A 13,628-nucleotide genomic window follows, 5' to 3' on the forward strand; every position below is an offset into this window, starting at 1 on the left:
GTGCATCTACTCATGGATGAGAGGCACGTGACAGCATTAGTTGTAAACATGAACGGCGTCCAGGGCTATAATATTAGTTAGCTCAGTGGTGCAAGGTGAGCTAGCAGTGGATGCTTGCCTCCTCCTGCTCGGTGATACATTGGGCAGGTGTAGTTTGGTAGAAAGAAAGTAGTTCCTAGATGAAACTGCTCACAACAAGGTCTGTGGATTATCCTGAGTAACCAGGTCATAATTTCTGGAAAGAGACATTGCCTTTAAGTTTTTCAAATATACTTTTCTGACGCTTTGAGCACCACAAGCCAAGTGCCATCTTGTTCCATTATATTGGAGAGAACATAGACATCTCTATGGTTGATATCTCCAACATTAGGCACCTCACAACCAAATAATCTACATCGATAAATAGCACCACAGGTAACAGGAAACATATATGTTTTTGATTTGAGGGTGAACTGTCCCTTTAAACTGGATTTATTTGGGCTTTGTCCTATTTCTACAAATATTGATATTTTCTAGAAATATTTGTATTTCTGGTACATTTTTGAAAATCACAGGAAGTGGAATTTAATAGATTCTTCACACTCCACAGTTTTGGGAGAATTATTCGTAAGGCAAAGATGAATCAGTATGTGTAAAGATCCTGATGGATTTTAATAGCCTTGGCTGGTCTCACACACAGACTAATTAATTATTGCAATTTTACTCCTCCCCTGCTGTCTCCTACTGTATAATGCCCTTCATCTTTATCTCTATAAAGGGACGATGGTAATAAACCCAAACTTGAACTTATTCGGCGTGCTACATTTCAGTAAGAGTTAGAGTTTGGAGTGAATAGGCAGTTAGTTTGATTAACCCCGTCAAACTGTGAGTGTGTTATCTCTATATGTTGCAAAGTGCCATATGTGGATGCCCATGTGGAGGCCAGCCCCTCGGTCAGCCCTGCCTCCTCTCCTCTCCCCTCTGTCTTCATGTGTCTCCTTGCCCAAGCAAGACGGCTGTGTGACAGATCACCTGCGTCTGAGGCCTGCCGTGTTCCTGCCCGGCGGTCCGGCCCCCTCTCATTAATGCCCAGGCTGGTGCGAGGGCCGTATGGCAGCACAAGACAAATAACGCTACCACTCAGCCATCACTTCTGCTGACAGAAATGCAGCCCACCGCACTATTTCGCCCTCTCCGGCTCCACTCCGCACCCTGCTCGCGTCCTTCAAATCCCCCCCACCACATCTCCTCCGTCTCCACCTGCACCTGCCTGCGCTGCTCCACCAAACTTTCACGGTGGTTTTTCGCTGTTGCTGGAGGCTGAGCTTAACACTGAAACCCACACAAGTTGACATAGTGTAACCATGAACTCACTGCCTTTGTAACCACTCTAATTGTTTTCTGTTTGTGGAGACAGATTTGTTTTTAGTAGCTCAGTCTGTCAGGGGCTTCTTGACTCGCCTGTGTGCAAACCCTCTCAGCAGGAGGTCTGATTTGAATGTCCTATTTTTTCAATTGTGAAAAGAATGATGTGTGTGTGTGTGTGTGTGTGTGTGTGTACGAGAGAGAGAGAAGGAGAGCGAGCAGGAGAGAGAAACACAAAGGCTAATCATTAAAGAGCTATTCAGCCCTGTTCATTTAAGTGTGGGAATCAGCAGGCCCATTACTGTCAATGTGTAATTAGCTGATTAATAAACACGGGGAAGGGGAGTGCTCCAGGAAGCCCTGTAATGATTGTTTTTAGAGAGCATCACATGAGAGCTTATTAAGATGGTAAGATGGTTCCATTCAACTTCCCATTATCACCCACAATAAATGCGTGTACTGTAATTCTCCCATTGACAGAAAACCTTTACGTTGTAATGTCTTTATCGACCTTGATGTAAAACCAGTGGTGTTCTGACCAAATTAAACTATGTTTAATTTAATTCACATTTATCATTTTTAAATGATCTTGTATTGTACACATTAATGTATAGAGATATTGTAACTTTAATGAGTTGTTGTCTGTGAATGCTTTATGTTATTTACAAACAGTGGTGGAAAGTAACAAAGTACATTTACCCAAGTGCTGTGTTTAATGCTGTGTTTCAGTACAATTTTGAGGTATTTGCACATTACTTGAGTATTTCAATTTTCTGCAACTTTATTACTCTTATAAAATATAATGTATTGTTAGATATTTCTCGGCTTGTGATCTCTTATATAGAACCAGTGTTAGATTTCCTCTCAGTGAGGATGGAGCACCTGCCGCAGGGCAGGCAAACATGCGGTCATTTTGACTTGACCAGCGGACTTTACTACAAGCCGATTTGCGATTCAAACAGGTGACGTGCTTCATGTTTGAAAACCAGCCACCAGCAATTTGACCAGCTGAGTCGCAGGTTGTACCATCAGCCGGCTCGAGTCAAGCTCAGACCAGCCAGTTCACACTGCTGCAACTTTTCTCTGAATTCTTAAACGGTTTAGTCTCATAGCAAATCATTGATCTGAACTGGGCTTAAAGATTTTGTATATGACATCCAGGGCATTAATTTAGCAGCAAGCAGGTATTTGTTATGTAAAGACATAGTGGAATCGTTGTTCTGAGCAGAGAATGAAGTCAGGCTACCTCTGTGTGTTTCAATCTGAGCTTCTCTGTTCTTTGTTGTGGTAGACGGTCCCGCTGCACATGCATGTTAGTGCATGTGAGTTGGTTACTAATGATATTGGGACGTCGTTGTCGGTTAAGTGTGTCACCACACTCAACTTCCTCCCAAGTTAACTCCATTAGCTCTGTCAGCACCATTAGCTGCTAGCCGCCAGCTCATCTCTATGCTGCAAACCATGGGCAGACAATGTGAATCAGACTGAAGCATAGATATGCTATGAATGTCGTGTAAAGCTTCAATAAATACATTTAACACATTTTTACACATTTTTACTGAAATGTGATTTTGTTTACAGAATTTGTCTTGTCTTTTTAATTATTGTATCGTTACTTTTACATACTGTAAGTAAAGTACTTCTTCCACCATACAATAAGCTAAAGATGAGAAACCTGAGTACTGGTGCAGCAATAAACTGAAACAATGTCACTTTCCTTACATTAGTAAAGCTTTGGTTTGTGTTGTCAAATGTTTACTTATATCTGCTGCCTTGATCACAATGTAAAATTGTGTATAAACTGCTTATTGTGATTGTGACCTTGACCTAGAATAGAGGCTTGTATCTGGTATGCCCTGTGCATGTTAACACACTCACAAACTAAATGTTCCCAGCCATTTCTGTGTATCTGTCAAATATGGAAACCTCTGAATTTTGATCCAAGCTTTTGACCATGTTTAACCTGAGTGTTTGGGTTGAAACTCAGCAACGGTTAGTCATCGTTCCCTCAAGAAATATTAATCAATTATCTTGCCCGCCGGATCAGTTTGGGGAAGAAGTCATCTGGAAAGAGGCACAAGCAGATATAATGGGAAGGAGCAAAAGCACATGCCAGTGAAGGCTGTAATGCCTAATCCTTTGAGACAGCCCAGAGCCACAATGTCACTTCTAGTTCCCTTGTCCTCTGCTCTGGGACTGCCTTACAAATGTCTTGTGTGACCGCCGCTAACTTTTTTTGGGCGAGATCGGGAAAGATTTATTTATCAAGCATGTTAGGGAGCGCAATTGTTTCAGAGTTCTTCTGTCTTCTGCAAAAATTGGCCCCTTTTCTCTTTCAGATATTTCCCCTCACTCTCACAAACAAAAAGCTTTTAAGGTGAGCAAGATCAAGAGAAAGAGGATCTTTAAAAAGGAAGGAAGTCAGTGAGATGTGAACGTGTGATGAATGGAGTTGAAAACATACAGCTCCTTACACTGCATAACCGGAGAGAGGGGGAAGTTAAGCCATAGGAGCAGCACAGATTGGCCTTTTAATAACCATGTCCACAAGTCATATGGGGCCAAATTGGATTTGGCTCACTTGACCAAAACCTCATTAATATTTAACCTATTAGAAGAGGATTGCTTCAAAGTTTTATTTTAATATACCTAAAACAGCGAGCGATCCATGAGTCGTGGGCTAAATTTAATTTTTATTCGAGAGGCTGTCCATTGAAACAGTGAAGGAAAATGTGATTTATGTGAGTATCTTTTACTGTTTGTCCTCAGTGTTGTGTTACATGTCCAGAATATGATATGTGCTTTTTTTTCTCCTCTCTGCAGCTAGCAACCCATTTCATAAGGATCACCAGCGAGAAGAGGCACAGGGAGCCAGTAACACCTCAACCCCTGAGGCTGTGGGACCAAGTGCACCAGGTTCACAGAGTTTATCTTTCCTCCAGGGGGACCATGAGGAGACCTGAGCGGGACTGGGGACTTGACATGCACACCTAAGTGACAAAGAAAAAGCTATTGTGCCAGAGAACGAACAGGCCAAAACTCCTCTTGCTGCACAAACTTTATGACAAAGAAAAAAAAAAATACAAAGCACATCATTATTCCTCAAATCAGCATGTTACTGCTAGATCCAGTCTTTCCAGGTAGTGTATTAAGCATGACAAATGTTAATGCAATCAAGCCTTGTTAAGCCCTTTGCCATCTCCTCAAAGCAGCTTCAAGAGGCTCCTCGTTTGACTCAAGACTGGAACGGCTCCTCCTGTTTCCACACACAGTCTCCAGGCCACCTGCTACCACACAATCCCAACAATTATGTCCACTCTAGTAGCGCAGCGTTTGTCAGCGGGAGCACTGGGAGGATGGTCAGGTGAAGCTGGATAGCCGGGGGCGGGGAGCCTGCTCTGCTTTACGGCAGCCGACAGTGGCTGTGCTGGCGGCACGTAGCTACCGCCGAGACAGGAGAGCATCAGAATGTTTAGCTACCACATGCTGCTACTGGGTTCAGAGAGGCGACCACCGGTAGAGAGCCACACAAAGTACAGGCCTCCTATTAGCATGGATTTGAAAAGCTACAGTTTGTACAAAGGTGCTCATTAGCACAACACAGAGGGAGTGTAGTCGCCGTCCTCAGAGGGCTGCCTCTGTTCTCTTTAGCTTACCTTCCATATTCAAATTCCCCCAAATGTATTTAAGTTCAAGGCCAGCTGCAAATCTGTTTGAACAGCCTGTTTTTCAGCAATGGAGGATTACTTGCTTTTGGGGCTGTGCAGAGAGCCAGCAGAAAAGGAGTTGGAGGAGCAGTCTGAGACAGGAGAGGAGAGTCGTACACTGTATTTTCACCTACCCTTGGGGTATACATTTCCCTGGCTCCCTCGGCATCAGATGCATTAAAAGATCAATGGCAGCATACAGTGAGATCAAACACAACACTTCTCTCCGAGCTGGTAAACACGCAGAAAAATGCATTTTCGTATAGGAGTCAAGTGAAATACAGTTTTGCTTGACCCAAACCACACAGGTGATAACGGTCTGTAAAAACAGAGACACATACTCCTGTATGTAACTTCTGCTGGTGTCTTTTACAGTCAAAAAAGCAGAGTAAATTTAGTAATGTGCCAAAGTTTCATGCTTTTAAAGAAAGCTTACCTGAAATCTTCCGAGCACTAAAAGTCACAGGTATGCACTTTCTCTAATGATGGCAAGATACCTTTTTTAGTGAAATGGACTGCATTATCATCAGCTACACTCTGCATGTCTTTTTCAGACACGTTAAAGCCTTATTTAAGAGAAGAATCGCATTTAGTAGAATGAGATTTGCCAATTAATGTGAGTTATATGTCTGCAATAATCCGTCTGAGAAGGCTTTATGTGATCATGTTGGCCAAGGATGACATTTATAAATGCTGTGTGTGCACACTCGTCTAAATGGATGCCTCACACAAGACATCCTGCCACGGGTATCAGTCAAAGTGTTGAGGCAGAGAGCAACCCCCCCCCCACCCCACCTCCACCCATCCCTTGCTACCTCTGCTACAGCATGGCCAGGGAGTCACCGTGGGCTCTTCCCACACCAGTAATACATGGTCCAGACTGAATACATTCATAATTAGAAAAAAGAAGCCTTTGATAAATACAATGGTGGCGTCTTCAAGACATATGCCCCTGGACACGATGACAAGTATTGACTGTGTAGTGTTTTAAGGAGAGCTTCTCGTCGCTGCCCTATCCGTCAGTCTGTGTTTTGGTGCCAAGGCATTGACAGGGCAGGAAGACGTATCAGTTCGGATACAGTTCCATTACCAGGAGGAGGGGGATCACCTCGCCTGCCTCTCTGGTAATTAGCAGTCACCATAATGACATCTCAGCCAGACTGTATGCCCCAAAATGTATTTCCAATGGCCAGGAAGTGGGGGAATGGCTTCCGTGCAGCCAGTCAATTGCCCTGTTACAGTTAAGGAATCCAGCAGGCTGGTACCACTCATATTTCATCCCAGGTAAAGATTACCTGTCAGGCCCATGGGAGATGTATTGATCTGTTTTCCTTTTTCCGCCAGCAATCACCTGACAAAGGCACCTAGGAGGCGAGTGAATGAGTGATGCCTGGTCTGTCTGCTCCAGCGTAGTGGCTTCTAGTGTCCACTGATGGGTGGAGAGGTGATGAGGAAGTGGAGAGATAATGCAGTCATAAACTCTGTTTGAACCTCCTCTGTATGCATGCAGGGCAGCCCCTCGATTCCCATGGGTCACAGGTCAGTGGGGAATTTGCCTTTTTTTTTTTTTTTGGCTACTTTCTTGTCAGTTGCGTTTGTTCTTGGTGTGTAGTGTGTAGTGATGATAGAAACACATGCAAAAGAGGCTCTCTGGTTCCTGCTGACAAATGCATGTTGCGAGTCACCGTAGTTCAACTCACTTTGGGTTTCAAAAGTGATCCCGTTTGATCCCGTCACCCTTCTCACGATGAAATCCAACCTTGTGTGGTCAGGGTTTCCTGTGACTGTCAGTGTGGCGACGTTGCACTAGCAATGATCGATATATTTTACATTACCTTGTGTTTTTTTGGCAGCTAAAAGTATTTATATATTTGCCTTGTTCAATGGAATGTCAGACTTGATATTATCCATGAAGCCATGCATTTTAAAGTGATTGCACTGTATAAAACGTGTAGTATTTATGATGTGATGCATAATAATAGGTCCATTAATTGAGGATTTAGGTCTAAGGACATTAAATTCATAAATTCAATTTCATGATAGATAGTCCAGTAGATATGTCTTTCTAATTTTTTACTGTCATATTTTTTAATTTCATTTACAAGGATTTAAATATATCTTCCTGATATCAGGGCTCTTAGGCAGCTATCCACATTTGATATGTAGTACAAATAGCATCTTATCTCATAGGCTGTTATCTTTATATTTAATAGCAGTGGAGGCATGCCTAATTGCTTTGCAAATGATCTAAAGAGGATTACGCCTTCCTTAGAAAGCCTGCACGATGTCACTAGATGTTAAAGAGACATTACAATGGTAAAATTCAATCAAACCTGCAGTGCAGAGTTTATGCAGCAGCTGTTTTCTATGATGGTGTTGTGTCAAAATAATTGTCAGTATGAGGTGGATACTCTGCTTTTAAACAAACTGTATGCACATAATTATGTACTGTTATGAGTAAGAAGCTGTTTTAAGATGTTGTAATTCTGTTTATGTCATTTGTGTATTTTCAAAATGATATAAATGGGATTTTTTAAAAGGATGATCTAAGGTCATGCCTTCATGTCATCGGTGATGTTATAATCATTCCTCCATGTTGTAAGTATTCATGGAAAAACTGCAGTATGTGTTTATTTCCAATGCTGAATTTGTGTCCAATAAATGAGTGATAATGATTGTGAGAAACGTGTAGATGTGACTTGAGATTAAGGTTATAAAATTTGTACAAACTTTTCTTAATTTAGCAGTATTACAGTATACAAAGGAAACACTGATAGAGACGGTGTATTGAAATGGGAATGTCATAGTTACGGTTCATTGTAAGCATGGTAACCACTCCAGCAACACGACACCTGAAAGTATTTTCCTTCTAAAACCATTTTTTAGACAAGCTATTGCCCTGACATAGATATCGAATGCATTTGTGTTGAAACAATAGGCCTAGCTGATTAATCTATTAATCAACTAACAACATTAATCATTAGATTGATCAATCTTTTAAAGGGATAGTGCACCCAAAAATGAAAATTCAGCCATTATCTACTCACCCTCATGCCAAGGAAGGCTGTGGTGAAGTTTTAGAGTCCTCACATCCCATGCGGAGATTGGCCGGGGGACCGACTAGCATACCTAATGGTAGACGGCGCCCCAGACTAATGTCCAAGAACACAAAATTGAAACCACAAAATATCTCCAACATGCTCATCCGTAGTGATCCAAGTGTCCTGAAGCCCCGACATAAAAAGTTGTTTCGAAAAACGTCATATGAACTCTGTTTTTAGCCTCACTATAGCCTGTAGCTCTGACTGCTTCTCTGTGCTCTGCGCTCACTTGTGCGCGCTCAGGGTGATCGGTGATGCACGGTCTCTGAAGAGCAGCAGTCTCGTCAGTACTGATGTCCAGATTCTCAAGTGCAGGCATCGCCAATTCCCAGTCTGAGCAGCAAAGACTTTCCTCATCTGTTGGCACTGCTGTTGCATTTGAAACAACTACTCCACCAGGTTTCCAGTGCTCAACTCCGGTATTCTGCGGCTGGCTGAGGGTTAGGCTCATGAGCTGCGGCAGCTGCTTTGTCCAGTAGCCTGAGTTCCGCGTCCGTATACTCGGGCTCAAACAAATACGGCTCAACAAAGAAATGCTGTTCCTCCTCAATTTCAAAGTCTTCAGACATGTTGGGCAGTCCTTTGCTAAAAGACCGTAGTGCAAATTATCTTTTAGCTCTGTGGTTACTGTTGTCTCCCCCTGCGGTGCACGTGTCACGTGATGTAAACACGGGTAAGCAAAGCTCATGCTTTCGCTGGTCTCGTGCAAGCACGCACATATGAGCGTGGAGCGTGGAGCACAGAGAAGCAGTCAGAGCTACAGGCTACAGTGAGGCTAAAAACAGGGTTCATATGATGTTTTCAAAACAGCTTTTTATGTCGGGGCTTCAGGACACTTGGATCACTACGGATGAGCATGTTGGAGATATTTTGTGGTTTCAATTTTGTGTTCTTGGATGTTAGTCTGGGGCGCCGTCAGCCATTAGGTGTGCTATCCGCTCCCTCCGCCGATCTCCGCAAGGGATGTGAGGACTCTAAAACTTCACCAGAGCCTTCCTCGGCATGAGGGTGAGTAGATAATGGCTGAATTTTCATTTTTGGGTGCACTATCCCTTTAAGTAATATACCAAGAAACAAGTCTAGGTCCACACCAAGCAGCAACCTGCAAGGCCAAAAAAAAAAGAAAGAAAGAAATGAAGCCAATGCTGAAGTACCAAAAGCTGCAGTTCATAAAATGACCACTAGAGGCAGGCTCCAAAACAGAGTATATTCCCATAAACCCTCATATTAAAATGCCGAAACTTGACAGCAGAAATAAACATGTTTACAGCCTGATACAAACAATGATTGGTACTGTAGCTAATTTCAACCTTCATGACAACTGTACAAGGGCTGAATTATTTTTGGGTGGGTGCTTGAGTGACAGGCTGTCTGCGAGGCCTTGCTGCACTCTGTGAGCCAGATCCACCCCTCGCTCCTCCACAGCTCTCCGCTCTCCTCCATATATGGTCACTTCTGGCAAAAAAACCCAAAAAACAACAAGATGGCGACAGCCAAGATGCCAAACTCGAGGCCTCTAAACGGGAGTCCACAAAACAATGGGTTACACCACGATAGCTTCGTCTATTATTTTTACAGTCTACAGAGCTAAATGCTAACGTCAGCGTGCTAACATATGCACAACAACAATGCCAACATGTTTTTTGTAATCAGGTGTATTGTTCATCATGTTCACCATCTAAGATTGGTGTGTTAGCATGTTTGCTAATCATCACTAAACAAAAAGTAGCCTACAGCTGAGACTGATGGGAATGTCATTAGTTTGGAACTAGTTGAAAAGGAAAATTTTCACCAGAGTGATTTTAATTTATACTGAGGAGACACGAATATGTGTACTAGAAAATGTCACTCAAAAATACAAATTTAAAAACAGTTGTGCAGTACCCGTTCAAAACTTGTTCAGAATGGGCATATTGCTTGGTCTGCTGTATTGCCGCTTGCAGCTTTCTCGAGAACGGCTCAGTCAAACAACTTCACACTCGACACTGCGCTTCCTTGAGAGTGCTCTTGTCATTTGCTAACAGCTAGCTATTTGGGACCAGGCTATTTTCAGGAACAACAGCGTTCATTTTGAATATGATGCAGATGCTAACAATGTTTGAGTTTGCTACAGTTTAATATTTCTGGTCTCTCCGGTCTTTCTTTGTTCATCTGTTCTTGCATGTCCTATAGCAAGCGACGGAGAGCGTACTCAGCAAGCTGTTTAGCGGTGGCTGTAACAGTACTACTACTAATTATGTCCCATAGATCTCAAGAGAGCGCACTTGACACTGCACTTCCTTGGGTCCTCAGCCATTCATCTGCAAAGTAGATCAAATTAATGGCTGTCGAGTGAAATTTAGGATGCAGAGGCAGACAGGGACTCTTTAGTTAGACAATGGAACAACAAGAAAAGTCATTAGGATTCATCCTCTGAGAACCATGATTGTCTGTACAAAATTTCACAGCAATCCATTCTCTAGTTGTCGAGATATTTCTGTCTGACTAAAGAGGTGGACAGAATGACCAACAATCCGACATTGCTATCCACAGAGCTGCTGCCAGCATGGATAACATACTGTAAAATGAAATTATTTGCTGCGTCTCTCTGTTTAATATCATCATAACTTGAGTATCTGTTGGTTTTGGACTTCTGGTAGAACAAAACAAGCAATCCCACCTTGGCTTCTGGGAACCTGTGATGGGCATTTTTTCACTATTTTATAGACTAAATTATTAATTGAGAAAATAATGAACAGATTATCCGATAATGAAACTAATTGTTTCTTGCTGCTCTGGAATACTTCTCACAATGGAGTGACACTGGCCCCACAAGATTTGACAGTGGTCCTGTTGAATACAAATGTCAGTGTGGCTGACAGTGAAAATACTCCCTCGGCCAATGGAGATTATCAGTAGATCCCCCGCTGTTAATCTTGCGGCTGAATGCTGAAGATGGTGGTAGTCACTTTGCCACGTGTTGAGAGTGGGAGCAATTCTCTCCGCTCACCGGTGGTCCAACGGTTACAAATCACATCATCAGCTGTCTGAGCACCCACAGCCACCTCTTCTCCACCAGATTGATGGTGAAATGGAGGAAAAATCAATGGCTTCCTCTCGTCAGAAAGTGCCAGCTCTGTCATGTTTGGGAGTTTGACGTTACCCCCTCTTACTCTCTCTAGGCGATGGGAAATTGAAAGCCAAGTTTGAACAAATTGACAGATGTGAATAGACTGGAGTGTCTCGAGTCGATATAATGACCGATTTCAATCTGCTGGAGAAGATCACTGTGATCAGGTTGAGTTTCTAGTAAATAATAGTTAGTCTTCAAACTGACTTGGGAGCTCCTGTGTAGGTGACCCTGTGAGTAACAGCAGTCAGTTTTCTTACTAGTCAGCCTCTCAGGAGTCCCCTTCCATCACTTCATCCTTATCACCACCATGACACACTGCAACTGTGAAGCAAGGTTTCCATTCAATGCCTGCTCTGAAATGAGCAAGCATCACTGAGCTTTTTCACTCCGACACACATTCCCCCCCTAATGGGAAATTCAAATATCACATATCAGCTGAATGCAATATTCACTTAGCGAGAGATAACACTCTGCTTGATGTGTCTCATGTATCCGGTTCAGAATAGGCACGGCTCAGGCTCTGACACCAGATCTGACTGTGAAACTTGGTGTATAAATTCTGTCTGAAGCTCGTGTGTGTGGCCCGTTCATTCGCTCAGTGTGCTTTATTGGCGTGCATGTGTTGGTCCTCTTGTGTATTTGAGGGAGAGCAGATTCCAGGGCATCTGTGCTTGTCCTGCTGCCTCTCCCGTGCCTTTACACCAGCACCATCCCTTTTCATTTCTGCTGGCATTCTAATCAGAGCGTTACGAGCTTCAGCGGGTGAAGTACGCAGAAAGTTGTGTTTCCTGACAGCCAATAAAAACCGTATAATCTCCCTGATTCAAGTGGCCCATTTAAAAAAAAATACTAACTAGTGCTATCACTCAGACCACCCCCTTCCCTTTTTCTTTAATGCCTTTTTTTATTTAATATATAGCCCATGAAAAATGAGAGACTCCCGCTTCGCCGTGTAGATATTTTGTTGCTGATGATGCGAGACGAATTTCCATCACAGCTTTGTTTCCAGCGGGTGAGCGGATAATCTTTTACAGCGCAGGGAGGGAGGGCACCACTCCCATCAATCTCCAGGGCTTATAGCCGCCGCATGGTTGCCTTACCTGACCAGAACGCCTGCACGGCACCACACCGGTGGCCCACTCAGGGTCAGGAGCCACCAGGGGACGTGGCCACACTGGAAGCTCACTCATGGAGCAGCCACCTCCCAAACCTTCCTTAACCTGCAGAACAGTGCTTCACTTGTGTTCCATTATTCCTGTCATTGTTATTATGTCATTTTTCTAACAAGGCAGTCACGTCTGAGAGAGCAGCAATGCTTTCCTGCTGACAGCCCTGTGAAACTGTGTTTGCAGCGAGGCCCTCAGCTGCTCCTTTTGTCGACACAAAGCTGCTCCAGAGGTTTCACCCCTCCGCGCTTCTCAGCCATGTGCATTATGTGTTGTAAAGCAAAAGGTTTCAGTTTTAGCTGTGGCATCCTGCCCAGACAGCCTCTTGAGAGGGGGCCCCTGGTGGCCCCCGTACTGGTGGAGTGGCTGGCAGGCGTGCTGCCTGCTGCTCTCCGAACCCTGCTGCCCTGGCAATCGCCCGATGCACAGCTCCTCCCATGGAGACTGTGCCGCTCTGATTGACAATAATGGGAAGTGGCAGAATCGATGGGAGACAAGAGAGGGGTGCACGTGAAATTCTCCCGGAGCTTCCAGTCACAGACCACGGGCTCTGGCACCACTCACCTGTCATCCCCGCGGCACCAGGATTAAGGCCTGTGACAGCAGGAGCAGCCTGAAGAGAAAGATGCAGCGGTCGTCATCGCCACTGACAGCCAGGAAATGGTGCCTCTCCTGCACACTTAGACTACATATACGTCTTGTTACCTGGATGCACGCGAGCCTCACAGTGCTCCATGGGAGTTCTATCAGAGAAAGTGGCTAAAATTTTACCCACAGATGAAAAAAATCATATGTCAAATCGAGACAAGATAAAATGACCCCACACAAGAACACGAGATGTAGAATAACCTGAAAGAAGTGGATGGCAGTGCCTCTAATGAGCCATTTAAGTGAGTGCTTTCAAAAGGTATCTCATTTCAAGGATTAAAATAGCAGTTCACCTTGTGCTTGGGCATGTGATGTGTGTGTGTTTGTGTGTGTGCAGCAGCAGCGGATGGAGGGCAGGTGTCGTGACAGAAGGGGCACTCCATTCTCTAATTGATCAGCAAAAGATGCACATGAAGAAGACGTTAAAGCAAAATGAAGTCATAACAGTGGATTGAGACATTTATTAAGTCAGACGAAAGGCCCTCAGAAACGTTGAGATTGTTTATTGATTTTTGTGTTTTGGCTGGCTGCGCAGGAGTAATCGCTCGTG

General features: G+C 43.8%; 1 protein-coding gene across 1 annotated transcript in view; it reads left to right on the forward strand.

Moving 5' to 3' along the window:
- The window catches only part of LOC125900708 (G patch domain-containing protein 2-like), a 33,046-nt gene extending 25,256 nt beyond the window's left edge, over positions 1-7,790 (forward strand). Inside the window, exon 12 of the mRNA XM_049595883.1 lies at positions 4,168-7,790. Within this exon, the coding sequence (XP_049451840.1) occupies positions 4,168-4,307 (140 nt within the window). The 3' untranslated portion in view covers positions 4,308-7,790. The remainder of the gene's footprint in view (positions 1-4,167) is intronic.
- The last annotated feature ends 5,838 nt before the right edge of the window (positions 7,791-13,628 follow it).

The sequence above is a fragment of the Epinephelus fuscoguttatus genome, linkage group LG14 (genome assembly GCF_011397635.1).
Source record: "Epinephelus fuscoguttatus linkage group LG14, E.fuscoguttatus.final_Chr_v1".
Lineage (NCBI taxonomy): Eukaryota > Metazoa > Chordata > Actinopteri > Perciformes > Serranidae > Epinephelus > Epinephelus fuscoguttatus.